Raw genomic sequence first — 27758 nt, 5'->3', positions numbered from 1 at the left:
ATTATCCTAAGAAATAAATGAAATAATATATATGTGCCTTTTAGGCATGATATATATGATGGTGAGCTAGGACACATGTGAAACCAGTATACAGCATACATTTTTCGAAGCATCAGTTTTCTTATAAAATTTGGGGCAAGGAACATGATTTTTATATTAATAGACATATTATGGAGCAAAAAGCAGAGTTTGCATGAACTTTCAAAATAAATGCAAAACTTCAAAGAAATTTCACATTTGTGGCTTGCACTTTGGACTATACCTTCAATCCTTTCAGGGATATGTATTCCTTTATTCTCTGCCTTAAGAGGTGTTTTTGCTTAAGAAGCAGTAAATATATGTAAAGCTCTTGACATTTAAGTTTTCTGTCCCTAAAACAAAGGCATTATCTAAAGCTTTATCTTTGGATATCTTTAGAATATCTTAATGTTCTGGCCTTGGTGAATAATCCATTTCCAAAGTTTCAGTAACTGTATCTATATAGTTGACTTAGAAATATTAGTATCTATTTTGACTTTTTGAATTGAAATTAAAAATATCCATCTTATATGTCAGACAGTTCTAGCTGAATGCCTCTGTCACATGGTCCTAGCTGGAGTGACAGTGAACAGGTAGTACTGAGAATTTGGAGATTCCTGATGATATTTCAACAGGTAAAAAGAGAAAACAGTTGGGAGGTATAGACCATCCACCATTGTGCTGTGGGGTAACTCTTGGCAGCCTCTGTTCACAAAGCATCTTCTTCAAAAAAATTTCTCAAATCCATTTGTTCCGGTTCCCACTACCCTGATTCAGCCTAACCACTCAACAAGACTACCTCATTAGCCTCCTGGATGTTTTCCTTACTACCATCCTTTCTGATAGATACTATTTCATTATGGAGTTTAGGTACCTACAGCGAAGATTTCATAACACCACTTTGTAATGAAACCTTCAAGGTTCTGATTTACTATTGAGCAAAATCTAAACCTGAAAATCCCTCACTGCTTCCCCTCAACTAAACTGCTTAATTTAGCATTCTTATCTTTTCAGTCTACCTAATACGGCCATTCTCTCCATGAGGCTTTCTTCGGTCATCCAAGATAGAAATATTTTCCTTTTTATAAGTTTCTTTTGTACTTAACACAGTGCTTTTATTTTGGCACCCCTACTGCCTTGGATTGTAATAGTCATTTCTGTATATTTGTTCTCTCTCTCCTATTGTATTATAAGCAGAGTTGGGCTCCTTATTGTCTTATATATTCTTTGTGTCTTATTGTAAATGATCACTAAATATTTGTTGAGTAAACAACATCGCAGTTTGGCATCACAGTTTTTTTTAGATCATTTTACTTTAGTCTGTGATCTTTGATGTTGCCTATGTAATATATAACATCAAGGACATAAATGAGACTAAGACATGGTGAAACTAGTGTATTTCGTATTGCTGAAGGCAGGAAATAGTTCTCCAAAGGTAAAGTAAGCCTAAGTAATTCTCCCGCAAAGGAAAAAAGTCTGTTTACATGAAGATGTGGTTGAAAGATTATTTATTATATCTACAATTGTAAGCAAACTATTGAACATTTTAGTTTTTTACTTATATAAATTATATTAAATCACCCTTCATTCCAAAAACGATGTGAGATACTAAAAGATCCAAGAATAGGAGAATAGTCACTGTTAATATAATGTCACTTAACAGCTTTTAAAAGATGTTGAGAGAATTCCTTTGTCACAATGAGAATATAATATGGAAAATTTTCTTCAAACAAATAATGTATTAAAGAATTGAATTTTAAATTCTATATCCTTTTATTAAGTGTGTTTGTAAATATAAAGGAGAAACTTGGAAAAAATCCCATTGTTAATACCTAAGACTTAGTTTTCAACTCTACTATCTGTATTTATTTATGTTTTGGACAGGAGTTAGGTTGTAGTCACAAAATAATTCAGTATTCATAACTGTACAAAATATGGTACATGTCCTAAAATGCAATTTTTATTTTTATAGTGATAAGTTAAATGAATTAAGACGACAAAAGGAGAAATTAGAAGAGAAGATAATGGATCAATACAAATTTTATGACCCATCTCCTCCTAGAAGGTACTGTTAACCAAATTTTATTCATTTTTATTTTGGAAAAAAAAGAAAGTTAAGACTTTTAATTTTGTGAAGGACTTATATGTTGAATTTTAGACTGATAAGAGTTTTTTAAATTATTCTATTAGGAGAGGCAACTGGATTACTCTAAAAATGAGAAAATTGATAAAGTCTAAGAAAGATATTAATCGGGAACGTCAGAAATCTCTAACATTAACACCTACCCGCTCAGACTCCAGTGAAGGATTTCTTCAGCTCCCCCATCAAGATAGTCAAGATAGTTCTTCAGTAGGTTCAAACTCTTTAGAAGATGGCCAAACTTTGGGGACCAAGAAAAGCAGCAGTGAGTGCTTAAACTCTTTAAACATTTGTGATCTCTAGTATTGATTTAAAATCCTTTCAAAAGATTTCTTTTAACTTATAACTTCAGCAGTCCTTTGGGGTAATAGTCTGATGAATGCATTTTTTAACTCTATATGATTATAAAATTCATTGTGTATTGCAGTACTGCATAACTACATGATTTTCTGTATTATGTGTTTAGAAATATACCAAACACAGAAATACCATCATTTAGCCAGGGAGGTAAAAACAATGTCGAAAGAACATTGAGATAAGAGCCGGAATATCTCTGCCACTTGCTAGTTGTATTAATATGGGCACACCTTTCACCTTTGTGTCATACTGCACAGGGTGATTGCAGAGAGCAAGTGAGAAATGTTTATGAGTTCATCTTGATAATTATTTGTAACTAAATAGAATAATAAGGCATTTTATAATGGGATTTTATTCATATACTTTGGTGTCAAATTGGAGCAAAGTCACATTGGTGAGAAGCAAAGAAAAATAGACATGAATATGAAAAGAATGTTATTCAGTGGTTTAGAAGTAACTGAAGGTTGTAAAAATTGTTGAGGATTGCTTGGTAAAGGATTGATTAAAATTGATGTGTATAAACTGTATAAAATTGTGATTTAATTTTTTTTATTTACAAATATAGCAGTATCACATCATAACATGCCCTATACAATTCATAATATTTTTATTTCATTACTAGTGTGCTTAACTAAACAAAAGCAAAATAAAAGCCTAAAGAGGTATATTTTAAGAGAAAGAGAAAAGAATCCAGTGCTAGGCCCTTTGAAGATGTCCAATAAGTTGACTACTAACAACGTTCTTATAGAATATGTAAACAAGATACTTTGAATCCACTCATACCATCACCAGAGTCACTAAATTAAAAAAATATATATTTATGTGTGTATATATGTATATGTATATCTATATGAAATAGATCTATATAATTTCACTGCTATTCTTTTGAAGTAAGTAGGCAAAAACAGCTGCTACTTCCCCCAGGGATAGACTCTTCTTATGGCAACACTCAAAACAGTCAAAAAACTATAGATGTTTTGGCCTCAGGGGAATTAACTCTGAAAAGACAGTATTTTAGGGTGTAGGAGATGAGACATTCATTATAGCGTATATTTCAGAATACAACTATAGCATCCTAAAAACTAGAATCCATAAGTATTCATGCATACATACATACTTGTGTGTGTGTGTATGTGTGTGTGTGTGTTAGTCTCAAGAAAGTGGTTAAATTCTGTATTTCCACACAAGATTATCGTTACCTGGGTCTTTTGCTATCTAGTCTTATCAGTCAAATCTACACGAAATCTCTGAGTATTCTTCTAGAGAAACCATCAGGTTTACCTTAAAAAGATGCCAGATAATTCATAATTTTGTTACCTTTAGATATAAAATATCTGACATCTTATTAAATGAGAAATGGTAATAGGTCTACTTAATTTTTTTTCCAATTAAAGGAAGATGTTTCGTAAGGGATTGATTTTTTTTTTTTTTTTTTTTTTTTTTTTTTGAGTAAGCTGTACACCCAACATGGGGCTTGAACTCACAACTCTGAGATCAAGAGTCGCATGTTCTACCGACTGGGCCAGCCAGGCACCCTAAAGAAAGATATTTCAATTCAGATATGATAATGTAACACAAGAAAGGCACAGCAGTCCTTTTTGAGGTCAACTTGTCTGTTTTTAATATAAGGCTGACATTCTTTCATACTCCCTACTGGAACATCCAGAATAAGAATCAGAAGGCAGTAATATTCTCCTTTCCTGCAGTTGTTCAGTTTTAGAATGTTTTAAATAAACAAAACCCAGCAATGCTAATGTTCCCGAAGTTCAGCATGTTGGAAAAAGAACATTGTATATCTACAAACTAGTTGATATAAGAAGGATCATATTCCACCACTGGCAAATTTAAAACTCCTTTTATCCTGTCTGTCAGTAAAGCAGTCTTTGGAAAACAGTTGAAACAGAAGTATCTAAACAAGACAACACGTGCATGCTGCAACCACTCAGCTTTGTTTTAGCTAAGTGTCCATTTTTACATTGCTTTCAGTTCATTTCTTTTTAATCATTAAAAACAGCTGTGTTTACCAAGCTAGAAAAGAAATAGGTCAAATTAAAAGCCTAAATGAATCATGACTATTCCTAATAGCAGTCAAATAAGTTAAAAAGCTGTATGTCTATTGCATTCTCCTTAATGGAGAAGAACTTTTGATTACTTACAAGATGATGGCAAACCTTGAGAAGGAGTATAGTTAGTAAGGCTATGTACAGTATGCTGTTAAGTCTTTATTCACATCCTCTCCCTAACTCCTAAATTGCAGTTCCAAAAGGTGTAACAGTTTTCTGTATTTGAATCTTGTTAAAATATAACTCAAGAATGTTAGTGACTCTAGTGAGCATTTTAATTTTTATGGTAATGACACCTCCTACATTTATAACCCTAATTTTCATTTACAGAATTTTTCTGCACAGTGCTACCTTTGTTTTTCTTAACAAACTCACCCAAAAAGCCCTTCAAAATAGCTAAAAATGTTATGAGTACACATTTCTCTGTCATTTTTGCTTGCATTAGGGTGCCTCTTATCTTTTAGCTTTAACAGAGCTTAGTGCTAGCTTTTCTCTTTTCCCACCCATGCTTTCGCAAAATGGAATAAATGTAATTGCTCATGTCATCTTTTGGAAGACTTTGTTCAGAAGAATATTTTCATGGTGCTGTTAAATAATGCACCAGAATTCAAATTAACCCCCCCCCCCAAAATCACCTATTTTCTTTGTTTAAGTTTAAGAAAATAATGAAAGTTTTTAAAGTTTCTTTAGATTGTTTTAAACATTCCCTGGGCACCCTAGTTTTTGTTAATATTTATTACTAGAATACTCTTGTAAAATGTGCATTTTCCCGAGTAACTTTTTTCCAAGATGAAGTCTTTTTATTTAAAAAGTTAAAATAGAGGATTGAAAAGCCTTATACATTTTCATCCTGTATACTGTGGCCCACCAATAGCCCTAATTTTAAAGGTATACCTTTACAACTTAACTAGGAAAAGTGTTCCTTCAGTAAATACTTCTAATCAGTTCCTGTATTTGTAGGACTTTAGCCAATCCAAGCTTCAAAGTATATGTTCCTCATCATTGTCTTCAGTGCTTTCCAAGTATTTTAAAGTGTCAAAGTACATATTTCATATTTCATTATCACTCAGCAGCATGAGAATAATAGCTTAGTATAGCATACATAGCTGAAGCTCAGACATTCATTTCTGTCCTTAATTTCAACATTTAACTCCCATCTGTTCTTCTCCCTTTTTTCTTTCATTTTTTCTGTTTCTGTTTTTCCTCATGCTCTGACATTAAAGTGGTTGCACTGAAAAGACTGCCCTTTTTGAGGAACAGACCGAAGGATAAAGACAAAATGAAGGCCTGCTACCGTCGTTCCATGTGTAAGACTTTATGACAGTTCAGCTTCTTTCAAATGACTACACTGGCTTCCATTACTAATTTTTCACTAACCTTTCTCTGGACTGTGCCAATTTTCTTATTTTGCAAAGTGCAGTCTTCCTCTAATTCAAGGAGCTGGAAGAATTTTTTTTTTCAAAACTGGCACTGAATTCGCATTATATGTATGTTCACTGATACATATACATGCATATATGTTTAGTCATACATGTAATATAATTTTCCAGTGCCTTCTAAAAGTTGGCAGAAAACAAAAAAAAAACTTTAATTTTCTATGCCATAGAGATTTTTTTTCCCAAAGAAATTTACTTAAGATATAACAAAACCTTTAGCATTAGGAATTTATTTTCTTAATGAACTAAATTAAACAAATAAATAAATAAAATGGCCTGTAACCCTTGAAAACGTTTGTCATTCTTTATATATTAATACTCTGTTTTTTTAAAAGTGGTATGGGTAATTAATTACATAATCAAATTAAATGTCACTTTGGATATCATCTCTTTCAGGTGTTTATTGAATGGTATACTTATTTGATTCATAAAATGAATGATTTCTTCAGTAACCTGCTCTGACCAAGGACTCTTTGTCATTTTCAATAATGATGCTGTATAAGAACTGCTCTCCATCTTACCTTTATTCATTCCATTTCTGTCATCACAAAACCACATTATGAAGGCTTCTAATTATATTGCACATCACTGCGCAAAAGCATGGCAGTTGTACAGAGTAAAATTCCTTTTCCTATCTTTAAAGGGGGTGGAGGTGGGATAAAAATATTTACTGAAGTTTATCAGCCTTTGGCCTACTCATTTCATTCAGCTGAGTGCATGTCATAATTGAATGACCTTGTGGTTATAGTCTTTGATGTTCACTTGCATTAATCCATAGACAAAAACCAGATCATTTATAATACAAGATAGAAGTAAGAGCAGATACATTAACCATGCTGATTCATTTGCTTTCATTTGCATCCCAGCCATGAATGACCTGGTGCAGTCCATGGTCCTAGCAGGAGGACAGTGGACAGGTAGTACTGAAAATTTGGAGGTTCCTGATGATATTTCAACGGGTAAAAGGAGAAAAGAATTGGGAGCTATGGCCTTCTCTACTACAGCCATCAACTTTTCAACTGTCAACTCTTCTACAGGCTTCAGATCCAAGCAGTTGGTTAATAATAAAGGTATAGGCCGTCTGCTCTTTGCACTGTGGTGTAACTGTTGGCAACAGGAATTTTAATTTGACTTTTCCATGTATACTTTTTTGACAGCAACAACCTGAAATAATTTACCAAAACAGTCTGGATTCATTTTGAGAGAATTTTCAAATCATTTCAAAAATTTTAAATATACAAATAATTAAAATCTTTCCTAGGCCTTTCATAATAAACAGCTAATGAACTAACAAGAAAAGGAAAAATAAGCCAAGTAAAGAGTGAGAAAGGGAAAAAGTGATGATAGAAGCTTTAAAATAAAAACTAAACTAAAAACACTACAACTTCAAACAGAGACAACCACATAGAACAACCCCGGCTCTTGCTTTGCTTTGCAGGGTCTTTGGGGAGATTGTTTCACTGCTTCTGTGTTAAGCGAGTCAACTCTCATCACAGCTATTCTGTTTCTTATTCCTAGTTCCAGTTTCTGGTTAAGTCTATGAAATAAGTTAAATCAAGATGTATTACATGTGATTGAAAAAGAATATCCATGTCTGCATATATGAAATTTTATAATTTTTTTGTATAAAAACATTTTTATATCCATTTTGCTATTTTATGTAGATACTACATCCTTTGAAGACATAAGTCCACAAGGTATTAGTGATGATTCTAGTACGGGATCAAGAGTTCATGGTAAGATATGAACTTTACTTAGAGAGTACATATTCCATACAGAATGGGAATGCTGAGGCTCTGGCATTGATTTGGTGAATGTGGCATTGCCAGCAAGCATGTTTTCTCTAACCTGCATCTCATTGCTACTTCTGTCATTTCTTCAAACCTAATACTCCCTTTTGCCCCTTTTTAAGGTTGTTCCTTCATCTAAGTAGTCTCTCTCTTGGTCAAGGTCATTTATAAAGTATGCCTGCACAGTGCTCGAAGGTAATTTTGCCATTTTGATATAAGGTTAAAGTTATGAGAAACACATTTTACCGTTGGTTTAAAAAATATTTAGTTTGATAAAGGATGAACTCTAAGAGACCACATTTTCTGCAGTGGTGAGCATTTCAGATTTTTAATTTTTTGGAGAGATCTGCAAAACCATATCTTACCAAGCTAAATTATTAATAATAAATGGATAACATGTTGAGGGAATTTCATATGTAAGCAGGATTTTAAGAAACGGGGTAGGGTCATGTTAACTGTGCAATTGTTCCCCTTGTACGGATAGGAATGCAGGACATTAACTCTGCAGATGCTCATGTTCCTCCTGTTCGTGGCATCTCTGCAGTGTGCAGGGTTCCTTGTCTGATCTGTTGTAAGTGACCTAATCACTAGCACTTTTTTTTTTTTTTTTTTGGCATGTCATTCTACTCAACCAGAACAGTTTTGGTATCCATCTAGAAATCATTTCCAAAACTAAATATGCACTTTATTTTCTTTTCTTGGAATCTCAACTAGTGTTTCAGAAGAGTCTTATTCTAAAGTATCTAACTGAACTACCTGGAAATGCTTTTGCTCTCTAGTCTGTAAGATTCAACTCTGGGCATGCTCAGCCTGTGACAGTATGCATGATTGCTTCCTCAGAGCATTCTGTGATCAGAATGTAAAAGTTCAATGTCATTAGCTAGGAGTTTTATCACACTGTCTCCTGATCTTTTCATTTAGCTTCAAGACCAGCCAGCCTTGATAGTGGCAGAACATCCACTAGCAATAGTAATAATAATGCTTCACTCCATGAAGTCAAAGGTATGCTGTAGGTAAATTTATTAATATTGTCCATCCGTTTCACGATTTTATAATTAGAAGATTGATGAAGTTTCTGGAGTAAAGTATGAAATCCAAATCACCTATGCATAGTTCCTTGGAACATTTTATACTTCTTACATTGTAATACAGTGTATACAATGTATATAAATGTAAAAACAGGAGCAGTAATTTTGGTTGCCATTTTTCATCTTCACAGATAAAATATTTTTATGTAATTTTTAACTTCATGTAGGTCCTTATTTTTCTTACATTTTGTCTTCGTCATAAAAATGGTTGTCCTTAATTTTCTCATGAGGCATGTACCATGAACTCCCATTACAGAAGTGTTTTAGAAATACTTTTAGCTTAATTTATTCATGAAATAAGGGGAAATAATTTGTTTAATTCGAGAAGACAGTTGTGTTTGTGTATAACAGACAAATGGATGCACATAGCTTATATAAAGAATTCAAGTTTTTTTTCTCTATTTTTTAATGTGCATTCTAAGGTAAGGTTTTTATGTAAATGCTAGAGGCCTTGACTAGTACTTTTTCCCTGAAAAGGTATACTGCCTACTCGGGTTCTGGAATTGTTTAATAGATTATAAAAATTGGTTAAAGTAGTTACTCTCTATAGTCCAGAATTGCCAAATTATAATGCATGTGTTCTGTTGCTTTTTGTATTATAAAATCATTTTGTCTCAGTTGTAATTTTATCATTAATGCTATGACTCTGTTGCAGTGGTCTGAAATATCTGATCTCAAGAAGGGATTTTGTTTTTAGGGATCTTGTTTTTATTTCTATAATCATGTTTTTATATACAGTAGAAAAATTTAGTCTGAAAATACAAAGTATTTCTTTTCTGATTTGAAAATTTAAGAAAATCTTCCTTCTGTAAAATGTTATATAACTTGAGCCAAATTCTTTCATGACCCGTTTTACTCTCTATGATTAGGAGAGCATGGAAAGTTGTATTTTCCATCATGATACTGTATGTATACAGTTTGCTGTCAGTTAGAATCCACATAAGGAATAGCATTAAACATTAGGGAGCTTTTTTCCAGAACTAGTAATTTGCATTTTATACAGTTACTCAACCTCAATTGAGTCTTTTAAGGCTGTGTAGCCACATACCAACAGTGGAAAGCAGAGCAAGCAGATGATTCAGACATTAAAGAATAAAATGTAAAACATACTTCATTTTATATTTTGACTAGAACTTGCTAAGTAATTTTATCATATCTCCATTGATTTTCCTTTATATGTCTGCTATTTAAATTTTTTAAAAATTCTTTAAGATTATTCATTCAGGATGAACAGAGAAACCTTCAAATAAGGAATGAAGATTTCATAGAGAAGCAAATAATTAGAATTTTTAACATCTGAATTTGTATTCTGGTTTTAACGTTCTGAAATAATTTAAAATCCATACAATTGTGTTTTGTTCTAAACCGTGAGGTGTTTTACAGTTACTTGAACCTGAATTTTTTAAAATGTATTATTTTTTTATTCACTCATTCATCAAATGTATTGAGTGCCTGCTTTGTAGTTTGGCTCTGAGCGTAATGGTGAAAGCAAGTTCTGCCCTTGTAGAACTTAAAATATTTGTCAAAATGAGACTAGGGTAGACAATGATGAATACAGTTCACGAGGCATTTCTAAATAAAGCTTGAAAGTCAGTTTAGCTATTCATAAGAATCCAGTCAACAAATGTCATTACTTACATAGTTTTAATCTCATTTCTATTACCGAACTCTTAACACACCATTTACTCCAAAAGCAGGTGCAGTTAATATCCAAAGCAGGCCACAAAGCCACAGCAGTGGAGAATTTAGCCTGCTTCATGATCATGAGGCTTGGTCCAGCAGTGGTAGCAGTCCAATCCAGTATTTGAAAAGACAGACCAGATCAAGTCCAATGCTCCAGCACAAAATGCCTGAATCATTAGAGAGTCGAGCACATCACAAGATCAAAACTGGTTCCCCTGGAAGTGAAGTTGTTACTCTACAGCAGTTTTTGGAAGAAAGCAACAAGCTTACCTCAATACAGGTTAGTTTTATCTAAGTAGGACCTTAATTTAGATCGACACAGCAAGTTAAATTTCTGTGACTGAACTGTAGAGATTCTTTTTAAGTTAAGGGGTGCTTAGCAATTTTATATCATACAGTCTGCTATATCAGGAAAGTAAAAGCTTGGCTGCATTCACTAATGTGTTGTGATATCTTTTTTAACAGATAAAGTCCTCAAGTCAAGAGAATCTTTTAGATGAAGTAATGAAAAGTTTGTCTGTTTCTTCTGACTTTTTGGGAAAAAACAAACCAGTTAGCTGTGGTCTGGCCAGGTCAGTAAGTGGAAAAACCCCAGGAGACTTCTACGATAGACGGACAAATAAGCCTGAACAATTTGTGAGACCCAGTCCTCGAAAGACTGAAGATGCCTACTTCATTAGCTCTCCAGGAAAACCTACACTAGGCACTCAAGGAAAGATAAAATTAGTAAAAGAAACTTCTCTGTCACGACAATCAAAAGATAGCAATCCTTATGCCACTTTACCTCGTGCAAGCAGTGTGATCTCTACTGCCGAAGGAACTACTCGAAGGACAAGCATCCATGATTTTTTGACCAAGGACAGTAGACTACCTGTATCAGTCGATTCACCACCAGCTACTGCTGATAGCAACATCACTGCAGCCTCTAGTGAGTACCTTTTACACCAGTGGTCCTCTCATACACTTCACACTGCAGCCCATGCTGTAGGTTCTCATGCACAAAATGATTTAGCTACAGATAAGCCCAAGTCTCTATATGCCCAGGCTAGAGACTCCAGAACAGAAAAGTCACATTTTCCAAACCAAACTTTTGCCATTATTACTATGTCAAATGATGCATTTGGAATATCAGCTGATAGCATAGAGTCATTTACTGTGGCTCATCCATCTCAGCCATTTTTATCCCTGAATACGGAACTAGTTAGTAACATAAGTGGGTTACCTCCCAGGCCAATCACCAGAGTAACTGATCAGTCTTCTGCCTCTTTGGATAAAGCTGCAAAGAAAGATAATGAACAGTTTTCTGATAATCAGAACCTTAGTAACAGTAACCCACAGTCTTCTGCAGATAGCAGTAATCTTATCACTTCTGCATGCTTCTATCCTGATGACACAGAAGCTGCACTGTTGGTTTCTGAGGATAATCAGACTGTTTGGTATGAATATGGTTGTGTTTGATCAAAACTGCACAATATAATACTGATGTTACTTGATATGCACTGTGCTTTTCTAATCTGATTTGAAGAGCTGCTGTTGAAAAGTATAATTTGGCTAGGCTTACATTTTTATTTTTAAATTGTGGCATAGTATTGACTTGTACATGATGGCATGTGTATAAATATGAATGTGTAATCACACCAAAGCCTGCATGAAATATTAATTGCATTGTACACTTTCTGCATGACTTTAAAAACCTTAACAATACATGTTCCTCTTTCACATTTCTTGTCACCAGATACAAGATTGTTACTTTGATACCTGGAAGCATATTAAGATAGTTGCATGCTATAATTACCAAGAAGACATTTCCAAGTCATATTTACCTTGTTGCTCCTAAAAAAGAATGCTCATTTTCTCCCTCCCTCCGTTTTTGCTCCCTTTCCCTCCCTCTCTTCCTCCTCACTCCTCATTCCTTTCCTCCCCCAGAATGTGCACTTCCTGTTGCACACATACTGTGTAAAAAGATGTCATCTTCTTTTGCCATTTAACTACGTTTCTGTCCTGCTGTTTTATTTCCAAGGATATAGTCAGTAACTCCATTAACACTTTATGTAGTAAATATTAACTACTGCCCATATTTATAAAATTGTTCAGATTTAAAACATTGATACTCATAAATCTAATGTATTTCTTTAAAAACCCCATCAGATTTACATGTTACTTATACAGTGACTAGGAGCATTTGTGTTAATTCTGTTTCTTCACTCTCCTTCATCTGATAAATGTAAGAGCTCAAGGACTATCTTTCCTTCAAGATGACTTTTTTACTTGGAATCAGTTAATACATTAGTTTTGCCAGTTCTTTTTTTATATAGAGTCAAAGAGAAATAAATCAAATCATACTCAATGTGTTGGAAATTTGCATTTTTACTTCTGTTCAAAAAAGGTAGTAAGTTTAAAAAGTAGTGAAGATTGTTGCTTCTGTATTTATTAAATTATATGTGTCTCCTTAAAACAGCTTTTTAAATGAGTACATTGTGCTAAAATAAAACTAACATTAGAATTTAAATAAACAAGTGTGTTTTTAGTGGAACAAATTTTAGAACTACAAATAAATACCAACTTTTAGCTAAGAAAATAACATATAAGATAAAGAAAATATTTTCTAACTCTGACTCCAGTGTCATAAACTTTAAAATTATCTTGCTGTGGTTGTAGCACTTTTAAAGCAAAATCAGCTAAACTTGAATCTCTAACTCCCAGAATTTAAAAAAAAACAAAACAAAGCCATAACCCTGATTCACTTACTCCTGGAGGAGGAGATCTTAGCTCTTTCTCTGGAATGTTTTTGCCAGTTTGATTCAGTCTAAATATTACTGCTAATAACTCAGCCTGGCATCTGGAAAAGAATGCTTTGAAATGTAACTTTCTAAATGGGGAGGAAATCACTATTTTATACATATTGTTACATTAAGTTATTATTAATTAGGCCAAAGGAAATAGAATCCATAGAGAATCTTTGCTTAACAAAATTTCTCCTTTAAATTAAGGCATTCTCTAGTACTTATACACAAGATCATTGTGGGGGCTAGGCCCTCTCCCTTTTTATCTTTGACTATGCTTCTTTTCTCACAGCCAGCTATTACTAAAATGGTTCTACTGCAAATAATCACGTAAGCACAATCAGAAAATTTTCATATTTTTTAGTACGACGTAATATATTTTGTCCATGAATAATACATCTATCTGTCTTATCAGTTGTTTCACTGCTAGTCCTAACATTAAAAATGTTTTTGGCATCTCTACTTTTTTTTTATAACAATAATAAAACTTAACGGTAAATATAAGTGAGATTAGTTGGGGGGCCACATATGATTAAAATGTAATGATTAGTGTTACTTCTTTTCCACTTTGAGTCAATAATTATGTTATAACCATTTCAACTCTTTACATATTATAAATCTGGCCACATACTTTAAATTAAACATATTAAATTTATTTATGCAAAATATATTGAGAAATCATGTCCTATTATATTAAAACTGTGTGGTTATTTTACAAAATTAGACTTACAGGAAAACAGTATTTCCAATACATATGGCTATAGTTTATAGTATAACATGTTTTCAAAAGGAACATATACACTGTGCATATAAGACAGATCCATACCATGTCCATGTGTCTTGAGGATTGTCTGTGAGAAAACAGGCTAGACTTCCTCCAGAGACTATCACCAGGGCTATGGAGTCGTAAAATTTCCTCAAAATACCAGTTTCTTCCTTACGTTTTCTTCATAGCACTTGGAATCAAATATTTAGCATGGGAAGAACCTTAGAAATTATATACAGCCAGTGTTTCCCAAACTTTAAAAAATCATCGTACCACTTGCTATAAGTCTTACAAAGATGCACCAGTATTTTAACTTTTTTATTATTGTTTTTAAAGATAAAATTAACCAACTCTGAGTCAGGCGAGCAGCTGCACTTTTTTCCTCTAAGACATCTCCATAAATATCCTACGATTTCATAAAGGAATATTTGGAAAACTATTTGGAGATTCAGTACCCTGATTTTAGATGACACTGAGTAGCATTCACATTCCTACCCTGGGTTTCTAGAAATCATACCCTTATTATTTGTCTGACATTGTAAACTGACATTGTTAAGAATTGGGTCCCCTTTGACCAAAGCAGTTTTAGCTGTAACAGTGAAAGTAGGCATATTATAAAATTTTTCTCAGTAAATAAAACAAATACTTCATTGTGGATGTTTCTGTGGCAACATGCAAGATTATTTTGTACTTTAAAACTATTTGTGACCATTTAGTAAATAAACATAGCAAGTAAACCTATCTGATGCTACTAAAAGGACATAAGTATATTATTTCCAGCTTTTAAAATACAACAGTCTTTAAGTAATAAGATGTCTATCAGATTAATAAATTTCCCAGAGTTAGATTCTTTCTCCTTGCCCTACTCAACAAGAGTTCATTAGTTTCTTAACTTCATGAATTACATTATGTTTAACCTTTGATTAAATAACATGAAATGCTTTTCTCCTGCAGATGTGGACAAAGTACAAGAAAGCAGAAATTCAAAAAGCAGGTCTAGGGAGCAACAAAGCTCCTAATTCTATTTCCCACTACATGACATGTGGGCCAAGTGGTGAGTTCCTTGCTTAAATGTAAATGGGATTAGTCTCATTTATACAAACTAACCGTGTTACTTATAAGAATAAGTGCACATTGCATTAACAGATGTAAATATTGCTTGCTTATTTCATGATTTTCTGTCCTACTTACTAGTCAAGCAAGATTTATTGGTTGCTTTAAGTTTTTGCCTGTCAGTGCAGGAAACAAATGTTTTTTGTTTTTTGTTTTTTCTTAAATTTAATTTTACTTGTCAATAATGTTTTAGGAATTCCTTTTTTAATTTGAAGTCTTTTTCTTTTTTTCTTTTTTTGGTAGGAATACAACTTTCCCACAGTGTTTTTGATAATTGAGAATAAACAATAAATTTAAATATCTTTTATATGAAGAGCCACTCAAAGAAAAATTGTCTCTGACTTTCTGTCACTCTCTCATTCCTATAGAAGAAATATCTGGTGCATGTTGTTCTAATAGTGGCTGCTCTGTGTTTTATATCTCTCTCTTATCTTCAAGCTTTTCTTATATTTTCTTTCTTCTTTCTACCTTCCAACTAAATACAGAGAGAAAAGTGTCCTTCAGTTTCTCAGTGGGAAGCCTTTATTTCTGAAGTAACAAGACACCCAACTATAGGAATCATTTTAAAAATCTTTAAGGAGACTTTAAACAATCCATCGTGACTAGAGCAGGCAAGAAATACAAAACCTTCATTCCTTCCTTGAATCAAGGAGCACTACTGGAGTCAACTGCCAAAATTTTTAGAAGGTTTTAGGACTTACTATACACTGTGTTGATAAGATCTACCGAATAAAGGATATTCTCTCACTAAGGACCAAGTGTTTTAAGGTTCCAAGAAGTACTCCAAGAACAATCTACTTCTTTCGTCATTTGTTTATGAATTTATCCATGTTTGCTTAATGCTTCTACTAAGTATTAGCCAAAATCTAGCCATTTATATTTAGTTGTGTAAATCTAAATTAAATGCTGTAGTATGTTGTGGAATGTACTATATATCAAGATACAGAGAACATTGTTTTGGCATGTCAGAGCCTTATTTGGTTAGCAGACTGCATGTGTTGGTATTCTTTTTTTTAGCCAATTATTTTGATGCACTGCAAAAGAAATTCAGTTTATAAGATAAATCTGAAAACTAGGAGCTATAAAAATTTACAGTAATATTAATCTTTCCGTATTCCCCTTTAAGCAACACTAAGCATTCACACATGGATCCAAGGTAATTAAAAAGAGTTTTTCTGAAACTTTTTTAGTAAGGTGGTTTTCCAGCAAATTGCATTCCCAAGATAATGCTGTTATGTTTTAAATTCATTTCCCTTCTTTAGTATTGGGTTATGTATGTGTGTTTGTTTTTTTTAACATGAGAGCTGACTGTTGCTTAAGAAGTTTTCTTATGGCAAAAAAATGTAAATAATTTACTATGATCTGCATTTTGCCAGGAACTCATTTATTTTTAAGGTTATCACGTATTAATAAGAACTTTTCTGTTTTTGTCCTTTATAATATTACATTAAAGTTGGTAACTGTTATTGGTACTTTTGAAATATTTGTATGCATTTGTTACCTTAAACATTTGAAAGAAGCACAAAAAAAGTAGATTTAGTTAACCCAGGGATACATCAGTTTTTTTGTAGCTCCAATTTTATATCACAGTTTTATTTTCTTATGAAATCAAAAAATGCATTGATACTTATTAATGCCAATTCATTATTTAACATAAATATCAGAATAATCTTAAAGGTCTGAAATGAGAAAGATAATGACTTTTTTATTTTAATGGTATACTTCTTAGGCTCTCATTACCAGCTCTAAAAATCTTTTTGGAATAATTCCATATTCATAGTGTGTGGTTTAGGAACTATGTGTTTCATCACTAACCTAGTAGCCATGAGAACTGTGTGTGTCTCTCTCTCCCTGTCTTCTTTCCCTCTTTCTTTTTCTCTCCCTCCCCCTCTTCCCTCTCTCTCCCTCCCTCCCTCTCTTTTTGGTAGGCCAGTTAGCAGTATTGTGTTCATAGTCTACTTTCAGAAAGACTTAATGAAAAGAAAGACAGCATGTATAGTTGACCAGAAATCAAAAAGGAATTTAGAGAACTTGGACTTAATGCCACCATTAACTTAGGTTTTGCCGCCAAATAATGCTGTAAAATTAAATCACTTTTAAACTCTTGGATGAAAGGTGCTATGTAAATGTAAATAAAAAGGATTCTTACTAAAATACAACTATTGCACAACAGACATATTTAAAACTTATTCTCTAGACTTTGAAACATCTCTCTTGTGACTCCCTAGATTCAAGTATCCAGTTGATAATGGGCATCATGGCAGTCTAGAGATACTTGCATGTAAAAAATGTAAATTCATTTTTAGGTGGATAAATTGAAAGTAAATATAGAAGTTATGTTTTAGCTAAATACAGTAAGTGGGTAACTTAGATTTATATTAACTAGCATCTAATTTGCACAACTAGGACACATCCCAGGACAATTACTGAAAGTTGGAATTTAATGAGTAGGAAGTGGCCCAGTGAGGGTGAATCATACCACAGCTTGACCTTTCCAGAACACTAATGTCCTAAAATAGAGAACCTGTTGACTTAAGCAGCACATTATTGCTTCACATAGAACATGCTTAGGGGCAGCCTATATAGCACTGAGTCTGAGGAGGCTGACCCTGAGAAAGTGCAGTTAGAGACAAACAAGGGGGAACACTTAAGACCATAAAAGTAGGAATACTCTCAGTTATGTTCATCACCTTCATACAATTTCAAGAAAGGACTAGATAATCACCCCATGAATATTTTACTTTCTCCAAAAGATTCGGAAGCAAACTTAGTAGGAAGTTACTTTCCCTTAGATAAACGGCTTCTGCCAAACAAAATAGTATGGCTACCGAGAAACTTACTGGGGCCACTTTCCTGACTGGGGCCTGACATGCTTTTATCTGGCTGTCTTCTAAATCAACACCTAACACCCACTCCCCACCCCCACCCCCCACCCCAAGGAAACTGAAGAATTAATATACAGGGTAATGGCTTCCGCAAAGAGCTCCAATAAAGTGCTTCAAATCTGGCCATGTGGAAAGGTTTGGTCCACGTCTTTGAACTGGTGGTTACCAAAGAGTTCATGTAACAGGTTTGTATGTAGCACCTTTCATGCAAGGCATGGTAAGAGCCTATTAAAAAATCACTGTGCATATTACGGAATTGCAGCCACCTCACAAATGAAGTATTACAGCCTGCACTGTCTTTACAGTTTATGTCAGGAGGTGAAAAAGATACTGTACCAAATCTGGAATTACAATGAGGAGTAATAATGTATGCTAAGTGACTTTGTATTTTAAGTTACTTTTATGAGAAAAGTGAATTTTTGTGCTTTTCTTTTCTGCTACATTTCGTCCTGAGATGTATTTTTTCTTTAAGCCTTGAATGAGTAATACAAAAGGAGCCCATTTTGTGATATAAACCTTGATGTACATGTTGAGATATTTGGACAATGAAAATGCCTTAAAAGGAATGCTTATGGATAAAGTTGCACTTATAACACCCTTTAACAAAACCTGATTTTAAATTGTCTTTTTCTTTTCTACCAAGGGTTCTCTTTCAATGTTTGCCATTGTACTTAAATTGTTATTAAATACCAAATCAAATAATATAAAAGCTGTAACATTTCCTTTAAAAGTAATGTTACTGAGGGATTTGGAGTTGAATGGCAGTGATTATTACTTGGTAATACCTATTATCAACCACAGGAAGCCAGTTCCTAACAAACCATCATTGGTTTGATATGTCTTTTTAAAAACATTTCATTATTTTTCATTTTAGTTTTAACTGTATTACTCCTAAAAAATTAAGTTGGTTTAACATTCACTTAAACTGATTGATATAAAATAAAACAAAGAGGTGACTTTTATAACAAGTGGTTAATAATCATTTAAAAATTGTAACATATAATTTAGTTAAGTATCATCTTTCCTTTCCCTTTGCCCTGGAAAACCTTTTTTTCAGACACAACCCATAACCTTGTTCAGATGATTCTTTCTAAATCTTTTAGGGATGAGTATTGGAGGTTTGGGAAAAGAATAGAATCTTATCAATTCTGTTAATCCCCACATAGGTGTTTAAATACAATATATTGCACAAAGCAGTGTCTTTCATTTTCATTTATAGATTTTGGGGAGGCAGAATGTTAGAGGAGGCAACCAGTTGTGTATTCTGGGGCAAGTTAGTCTTTCTGAGCCTGTTCTCACTATAAGATGGGAAGGACATGGTCTACTGTCCTCAGTCTTTGATTCTATTCATTAAACATTCATTTTATGTGCAAAGCAACCTAAAATTTCCTCTTAGAGATGTAGTAAACAGCAGGTAAAAAGTAACATGGCACCGTAGAATAAGTTATCATTTATAGAAAATATTTACTAACCCCACATCTCTTAAATTCATTCTTTATAGAAATTTGGCCATGAGTAGACTTGTAGTTTCTAATCCTATATATCAAGAAATAATGTTTTTACTTTTATTTTCCTTTTAGTAACACAAATTGGTTACACTATCACTACCAGATGGAAGTTACTTTTGAGTGACCAAACTTAGTAAAATATGGTTACCTCACGACTATCCCATTTGATTGTACCAGAGGAAAATAAGAGAATTTTCTTTACAAGATCTCTAGACTATTTCTATAGTATAGTCTACCTCAGCCCTTCAACTAATGAAGACTTTGTTTTAATTTAATCGAAAAAGTATGTTTCTCAACTAGCTTCTATAGAACTGACAGTACATAATCCTGAGTTCTTACACTGTTTCAGATGCCACAATTGAAGGGGGGGATGAGTAAAATTTAATACAGCCTACAGAACAGGAAGTGTGGTCACATTTCTAACCTCTCAAAAGATTAAACAAATCTTTCCTTAATCCTCATTCCCCAAAGAGAACCACTATCAACAATTTAATATATTCCTATATCCCTTTTTATTTTTTCCCTATATGTACGATATATGTATAATTTTACATATGCTGTTTTTGCAAGTTGCTTTTTTCAAGTAAACACCCTAAAGAAGATATAAGATAGGTAATCTTACCTAGCCTTAGTTTTGTTGTTAATTTCCTCTTAATTGCTGAAGGAATTCCTGTAATGAATAGTGCTAATGGGGAATGGGAGGTGGACTCTATGAATTGACTAAAACTACCTCAATATATCTTTTTAAAAGCAGCTTCTTTTATAGGGCGCCTGGCCAGCTCAGTCAGTACAGCATGTGACTCTGGATCTCAAGGTTGTGCGTTTGTGCCCTACCTTGGGTATAGAGATTACTTAAAAAATAAAAGCAGCTCCTTTTAGATGAAATGTTCCTCCTAAAATGATTTAGTCACCAAACCAAGGTGCTAAATATTCTTATCAGTTTTAATGCTTTTTATAAATTACAAATAAGAAAAATAGCTTTCGGAAATAAATGTATTCTAAATATCAGCCCACTTATTTGTTTTTATCAAAATTTAGTATTATGGGATCATGTCCTGTCTTCTTCACAAATGTGAGAAAGTCTTCAGGGCTCAATCCCATGGTTGCAGCATTGGTCATTGGATGAAAGTACACCTTTTCATGTCCACCTTCCAAAAAAGCTGAATCCAGAACAAATTTCACATCTCCATCATCACAGAAGAGTGCCAAAGGTGTGGCACAGCCTTGGCCAACTTTTAGTTTTTCCAGCATGGCTGTTTCATCAGCAAACCGAAGATTTCCACTCCCAACACCTAACTGCTTGGCAAGATCATTTAAATTAATTTGTCTATCATGAAGAACTGTAACCAGCCAATAGCCTTTTTTCTTCTTGTCTTTAAGAAATAAGTTCTTACTATGTGCTCCTTTCAAATGCTGGATATGGGGCATCATTTCTTCAACTGTAAACACCTGAAAAATAGCACATGAAAATGTCAAAAATGTGCATGTACACATACTCTGCTTGCTGGGTAAAAACAGCAAAGGTAGGGAGTACTCAATGCCATGGATGTGACTGGTAGGGACTCATTCCCAGCCCGTTACCAAATAATAGACCTTGCCATTTCAATCCCTCATCTCAAGACCTCTTAGGCCAGTTCTCTTTTCCAATGTGCTGGCCAAGCACTCCTACTCAAGTTTTTTTTCTTTAAACTTTTGGTACTGAAAATTTACACCAGCCCAGATTCCTATTCCTTAGCATTCCATTACATCCAGACCACGGGACAACCTCCGCTTTACAAATATATAACCACAGTGAGGCTGAGATCATGGGCAGGGAATGAGACCCGAATGGGACCTGGACTAATAACATCAGAAGAGCTGGCAACAGGCACAGGTAAAGAGGGAGAGTAACTGTGCTATATGGGCGGAAAGAAGGTCAGAGAAAATGATAGTTTTGATGTTAAATTTGTAAAGTTGATTTTAAAAGCATTTGTCAACCCTTCGAAGATCACCATATTTAGCTATTATCATTAACTGTTACTCAAGCTATGTTACTATGCTCCTGCACCATTCAAGTTACACTGGTTCCGCGAAATGTCTGCAACTCCTCACATCAATACATGAATCCATGTTCATATCAAACTCTCTAAGCTTGGTGTCCTGCTATATGCATGATGCCTGATACACCGCTGACACTGCAGAGACGGTTTACCGCCTGGTAACTTACACCATAAAGACACACTGACCCAAACTTACACACCAGTTTAACACGCAGAAGTTCTTGAAATGTGACCAAATCGTTCCAAGAGAAAAACGTTGTTTTCTCACAATAACATCGTAGTCCCGAAAGGCCTTTGATGTTCCTGTCGGGTCCCTTTTGTGCTCTGGAACCCGGAAAATGTCCTAGAACGGACGTTTCTGCGGCACCTTACCGCTGGGGCATCTGGGCTTCACGGCCCAGCCCGAGAAACGCCGCAGCGGAGCCCACCCGTCCTGCAGGGCTGTCCCGGCAGAAGCACCTCACCTCCGGGTGCTCCACGACCTCCGTACGGATGGCTAGGGCGCCGAGCCGCTGTTCCAGCGCCGCCCGCAATCCCGCGCCCGCCATGCTGCCGTCGTGGCCAGCGGAGAGAGACTGCGCGGAAGAGCGGTGAAAGGGGCGTGACTTCCCGCTCCGCGGGCCGACTGGAGGCAGGGGCAGAAGTACCCGGAGGGACTAGGGGGCCCCGGAAGTCCAGTGCGGCACCTTCCGGAGGCGGACTCATGCGGTTGTAGCGCGCTCCTCTCTCCGTCTTCCCCGCCCCCCACCGCCTCTGGAAGTCGTCTGCGAAGTCTACCAGGCCGGAAAAGCCGAAGGCGTTCCTTACTCCGCATTCCACCGGAGGAAGGCACATGGTTTTTCATAGCCTAACCCCGCTTCAGGTTCCCTAGAGCATAACTTCCATTTAAACAGAATCAGGGCCACCTAACAAAGTTAAGCGTAGGGAGTGTGGGAGAAGGTCATGGAGAGGATGTGACCACGGGCGAATCCCCAGGCAGAGAAGTTCCGTACCCTTTCCCCTGTTCTTGAAATAAATGTACCTTCTGTCCGCTGTTCCTGTACCGGGAACCACTTGAAGGACATTGCCTTGACAGAATAAGGTGTTATCGAAACCAGTTTTGTGCCTGAAATCCCTTTAAGGCCTCTGCGTACACTCAAGATTATAGCAGGTGGGTGCAGAGATCGCTGTCTTGTGGCTGACCAAGACAAGCCTCCTGTTAAGTTCCGTTGCTTTTTAAACTTGGCACTAGTCATTATGGAGTGGTCTGCCTTTTTTCCAGTCTCTCCTTGCCTTTACCTTGTGTGGAAAGGGGGACAGTTTCAGATTTTACCTGAGGAACTTAAGAGGTTTTTGAACCAATAGGGAGAGAGGAGGGGGCCAAAATGCCTATTCTTTTACGACTTTTCAATTTTTAATTTATAAATTACAATGTTACATTTGACCTTTCCTGAAAGTTACCTTTTGTTATTATTCATCTACAGATAATTCGCGGTGGCAACCACAACTCACCTTTTTTTGGAGGCAGTTTGCCTACCTCTTGGTGGGGGTTTTCCATTATCCTGTGAAACCCTCAGTCACCACTTTAACTAGGTTTCTTTCTAAAAATGAAATTAGCATTAGAGTAGGAAAGATCACTCATTTGAAGATATGACATATCCCAAATAATTGTCCTTAAATATTTGAAGATGTTCAAGAAAACCCAAATCAAATCATGGTGAACTGAGAGTAAACAGAGGAAAGAAAAACTGGAATCTGATTGTAACCAAGAAAGGTAAGTATGTCCAAAAGTAGGAAGACATTAACCCAGGGTAGCATCTCCATGACAGCTACAAAAGAGGAACGCAAAGAGCCAAAATTGGCAATGGCTTCCCTCATATTGTCTAGGCAGTGGAGTTTTCTGACCTACAAGTCTCTGGAAATGAACTGCCATCTATCAGTTATTCAAACCAGGAATTCTCCCGCCCAGCACACCACACATACACACACCATCACAGTTCAGTTTTTCAAATCCTTTCACTTGACCACCTCCATCACTCCAGCCCAAACTACTATCATTTCCCCACTTGACTGATACTAATGTTCTCTTAATTTCAGTCCACCTGTAGTGGAATGACCAAGTGTCCTCCAAGCAAGTCTTAACAACCAAAGATATTTATTATAAAATGGAATTAAATCTGTCTATGGTAAAAAGAACTTCACATCGCTGTTTTAAAACTATCCTAACCCCGATTTAGTGCAATATTTATTGATATGTATTAAGCATTTATGTCAACATTGTTTTAAATACAAAAGAAATGCTCTATCCTTGGTATAGTCCTTTGTCTTCAAGGCAAATGCAATCTCAAATTTACACTGGAAACAACAACATGAAACAGATGAAATTCAAAATGATCAGCATGAGCTTGAGGAGCCAGATATTTTGTCACAGAACTAGAATTTTAAAAAATTAAAGAAATCTTACAATTCTGAGAGGAATAGCAGCTGGTAAATGCAGTTTATTGAATTGTTTTACAAACAGGAAAAGACTTAATAAGAAGTTTTGTGGCATTTATACAAGAACATATTGAGGGAAAGACTCATTATTATTAGGAAGAGTATGGATATTTGACAGAAAAGGACAGAATCTGGAAAAAAGAGCTGGAAAATGGAGTTATGTCAGGGTCCATGAAACTAGGACCCCCATCTAAATTTCCTCAAAGTGAAAGAGACAGTTACAACTGTAGCCTACCTGGCAAAGGAAATAAAAAAAGCTGAAATATTTATCAACACCGTGGAGATTGGGTATCATGGCATTTATTAGATGAAGAATGTTAGAAATCCCCATTATTGAGTGAAACAAAGGACAATTCCAGAACAGGTAAATTGAAAGCCATCCTAGGAAGCCGTACATACCTCAAACAAATGAAACAATCGGGAAAAGTGCTTGCTTTAATCTATGTCTCTTCAATATATCTTTTGGAACATCTCTATGTGCTGTGCTTTCCGCCCTCAAAGACTTCAAAATCTAGCAGAGAGGACTGAAACATTCACAGAGGATAAATCCAAGAAAATGTGACTTGTGGGATGATGTGGATGATTTAGGAGCCCAGAGGAAGGGTGCTAAGACTCATTTGGTGCATCAAGGAAAGCATTAGGGGAAGATGGCACCTGTTCGAAGAATAAGTAGGACTCTGCCAGGAAAAAAAAAAAAAAGTGCTCCAGCTGAGGAAACCCCAGGAGTTGAGGGATGGAGGTGAAAAAGCACGGTATGCCCCGGGGCAGTATGATTTGGTGTGACAGTAGAGCAGAATGAGAGGCCCATCAGCAGAAGACAAGGCTAGAAGTTGGCACAAAGAATTGTACCTGCTGGGGCGCCTGGATAGCGCAGTCCGTTAAGCCTCTGCCTTCGGCTCAGGGCGTGATCCCGGCGTTCTGGGATCAAGCCCCACATCAGGCTCGTCCGCTGGGAGCCTGCTTCTTCCTCTCCCACTCCCCCTGCTTGTGTTCCCTCTCTCGCTGGCTGTGTCTCTGTCAAATAAATAAATAAAATCTTAAAAAAAAAAAAAAAAGAATTGTACCTGCTACATTAAGGAACGAGGAATATCCCACCATGAAGGGCCATGTTAAATAAATTAGGTGACATCTTCCTAGGGAATTCTATATTCTCAATCATGCTCTCCATATTTGAAAATATAGGGAAACACAATTCAGTAAATGGAGAAAATGAATTATAGGAGAGGATAGACAACACAGCCCCGATTTTGCTTCAAAATATACATAGCTGTATAACAGTAACTAAAAAAACTAAATTAGCATCTTTCCCTAATCCTACTCTACAAAAATTGGCTTCTAAAGGCCAATGGAAGAGGATTCTTCCCAGGTCAGGAGAAGATGGAGGTTGGTTCCTAGAATAAGAAAGGAGAAAGCAGCTGGATCTAGGAGGAAATTTAAGTTTCCTCAGAGTCAGAAAAGAAGGTGAGGACTGGAGTGGAAAGGATGGGAGGGTAGAGAAGAGTCTCTTTCTTGGCAATTTGTCCCTCTAGTGGGTAGCAAGATGGGAAACTGCTGTTAGTGGAAGGCAGTTCTACTTGGGGCAGCACTTCCTAAGAAGATGAGACACAAGTACATCTAAGCATCATTGCTCAATGAGGAGCCATCACAGAAAAAGACAATAACCCCACAGTCCAGTTCCCTGACTCCTCCCAAGTCTCAGATTCCTGGATGATTCTGTGGAGAAAGGAGAAAATCTTAGCAATAGCCTCAGATTAACGTTCCTTGCAGCTCCAACATGTGGGGACATGGGCCATATTATATTCAACTCAAAATATGATTGAAGATCAGCTATGGGCTAAAGGGAAAGCAGTGAGCAAAACCAGGCAGAGACCCTGCCCTTGTGAAGCAAACAGTATATTGCAGGAGACAGATATTAGTCAAATAATCACAGAAACAAATGTTACATTGCATGGGTAGCAAGTGCTAAGAAGGACACATATGCAATGCTAGGAAAGTCCATCATAGGAGAATCTCACCTCCTCTGGGGGAAGGAGGAGTGGGTCAAAGAAGGCCTCTCTGAGGAAGTAAAGCAAACTGAAATCTGAAAGATGAGTAGGAATGAAGAGGGCAGAGAGAGGAGAGAAGAGTGAACCAGGCAGAGGAAACAGCATGACACTGTGTGCAAGGGTGGGAGGAAGCAAATCAAGGAAGAGGCATTGAAAGACGGTCAGTTGATTGGAGTTCAACAAGCAAGGCTCCAGTTCCCACACGCTAGAGCTGGGAACTAAAATTCTCACCTGCTAAAAATACATTTCTTAAAGTGGTTATCTCTGGGGATGCCTGGGTGGCTCAGTCGTTAAGCATCTGCCTTCAGTTCAGGTCATGATCCCAGGGTCCTGGGATTGAGTCCCTCATTGAGCTCCTTGCTCAGTGGGGGTCTGCTTCTCCCTCTCCCTGCTGCTCCCTCTGCTTGTGCTCTCTCACCCTCTCCCTGAAAAATAAATAAAATATTAAAAAAAAAAAGTAAAGTTGTTATCTCTCGCTAATGGAACTGTGGGTATTGTAAAAATTTTTCTTTGTATTTTCTATCTTCTGAAAATTTCTGTTTCTATGTATTTTTATAATGGGGGGAATCAATAAGTTATTAGAAATAAAGAAATGTAAACCATGTGTCCACAAATAAGATCACATGAGGGTATTTTCAACAAAGACTTCAAAAGAAACGAAAGTTAAAATGTAAAAAAATTAGGGGCGCCTGGGTGGCACAGCGGTTGAGCGTCTGCCTTCGGCTCAGGGCGTGATCCCGGCGTTACGGGATCAAGCCCCACGTCAGGCTCCTCCACTATGAGCCTGCTTCTTCCTCTCCCACTCCCCCTGCTTGTGTTCCCTCTCTCGCTGGCTGTCTCTATTTCTGTCAAATAAATAAATAAAATCTTTAAAATAAAAAAAATGTAAAAAAATTAATAAGTGGGCAGACTAAATTTAATTACCTCCCAATTAAAATATGAAATGGGTGAAAACATTTTGTTTTCTTGCCTGGAGAAATATTGGTTTCATATAACATAAACAAAATGCATGTAGTAGATGACAGTTGATTAAGCAGAGAAGTAGCATGTTTCCCTTTTGTTCACTTTAAACACTCATTTAAAATTGGATGGTCCTAAGGAAGCTTTGTTTTAAAACTGATAGGACTCTTAGTTAAGAAAAATTATCCAAAACCTGGAAATAAGCGAAGGGATTACTGCTTGCCCTTTCAGTGTCCTCCTGGGATCTGTTAAGCATACACTCCTGGGGATTCTCTGATTCTCTAGGAATGGTCACCTTTTTTGACTTGGTATTTTTTTTTTATTATTTATTGAAAATATTTATTTAAATATTTAATTATTTAAAATATTTACATTATTTTTTAGTATACACGTATTGTACAACTCTGTAAGGGTAGATCTTAATGGGTAGAAAACTGGTAGTAATATAACTGAGTTTTGTCCCATAGAGGTGTGAATAATTTTTGTCCCATAGCAAAGATAAACCCAAAAGTTACAGCTTTATTTTGCTGTAGGATATTAACCGATTTTGTGTCTGTATTAGCAGTCTTGTTCAAGCATTCATTCTTTCAGCCATTGTAAATACTTGGC

General features: G+C 35.6%; 2 protein-coding genes across 8 annotated transcripts in view; one reads left to right on the top strand and one right to left on the bottom strand.

The window, feature by feature from the left end:
* CCDC88A (coiled-coil domain containing 88A) overlaps nucleotides 1-19090 on the top strand; it is a 123697-nt gene extending 104607 nt beyond the window's left edge. For 2 of the 7 annotated variants that reach the window (XM_044378024.3, XM_026485667.4), the window contains exons 24-33: nucleotides 1991-2083; nucleotides 2209-2423; nucleotides 5802-5885; nucleotides 6881-7084; nucleotides 7679-7750; nucleotides 8726-8806; nucleotides 10587-10855; nucleotides 11041-11503; nucleotides 15079-15178; nucleotides 15723-19090. In XM_044378024.3, the coding sequence (XP_044233959.1) occupies nucleotides 1991-2083; nucleotides 2209-2423; nucleotides 5802-5885; nucleotides 6881-7084; nucleotides 7679-7750; nucleotides 8726-8806; nucleotides 10587-10855; nucleotides 11041-11503; nucleotides 15079-15143 (1546 nt within the window). In that variant the 3' untranslated portion in view covers nucleotides 15144-15178; nucleotides 15723-19090. Of the gene's footprint in view, nucleotides 1-1990; nucleotides 2084-2208; nucleotides 2424-5801; nucleotides 5886-6880; nucleotides 7085-7678; nucleotides 7751-8725; nucleotides 8807-10586; nucleotides 10856-11040; nucleotides 14864-15078; nucleotides 15569-15722 lie in introns of those variants that run through there. The other 5 variants (XM_057309005.1, XM_057309004.1, XM_057309007.1 and 2 more) reach the window with 4 other exon arrangements.
* LOC113245563 (prolyl-tRNA synthetase associated domain-containing protein 1) lies at nucleotides 16605-22291 on the bottom strand. Its single transcript, XM_026485701.4, has 2 exons — nucleotides 22134-22291; nucleotides 16605-21079 (listed from the first exon to the last, which is right to left on the bottom strand). Exons 1-2 carry the CDS (start codon nucleotides 22215-22217, stop codon nucleotides 20645-20647), a joined length of 519 nt encoding a protein of 172 aa, XP_026341486.1. The 5' UTR covers nucleotides 22218-22291; the 3' UTR covers nucleotides 16605-20644.
* Nucleotides 22292-27758: the final 5467 nt, after the last annotated feature.

This window comes from Ursus arctos, unplaced genomic scaffold (assembly GCF_023065955.2).
Source record: "Ursus arctos isolate Adak ecotype North America unplaced genomic scaffold, UrsArc2.0 scaffold_8, whole genome shotgun sequence".
In the NCBI taxonomy this organism is placed as follows: domain Eukaryota; kingdom Metazoa; phylum Chordata; class Mammalia; order Carnivora; family Ursidae; genus Ursus; species Ursus arctos.
This window is presented reverse-complemented; position numbering and strand designations above follow the sequence as displayed.

Coding starts and splice junctions, on each gene's coding strand:
- LOC113245563 (XM_026485701.4), bottom strand. CDS start 22,217: ATGGCGGGCGCGGGATTGCGGGCGGCGCTGGAACAGCGGCTCGGCGCC. Junction 21,080..22,133: donor AGGTCGTGGAGCACCCGGAG/GTGAGGTGCTTC, acceptor GCTATTTTTCAG/GTGTTTACAGTTGAAGAAAT.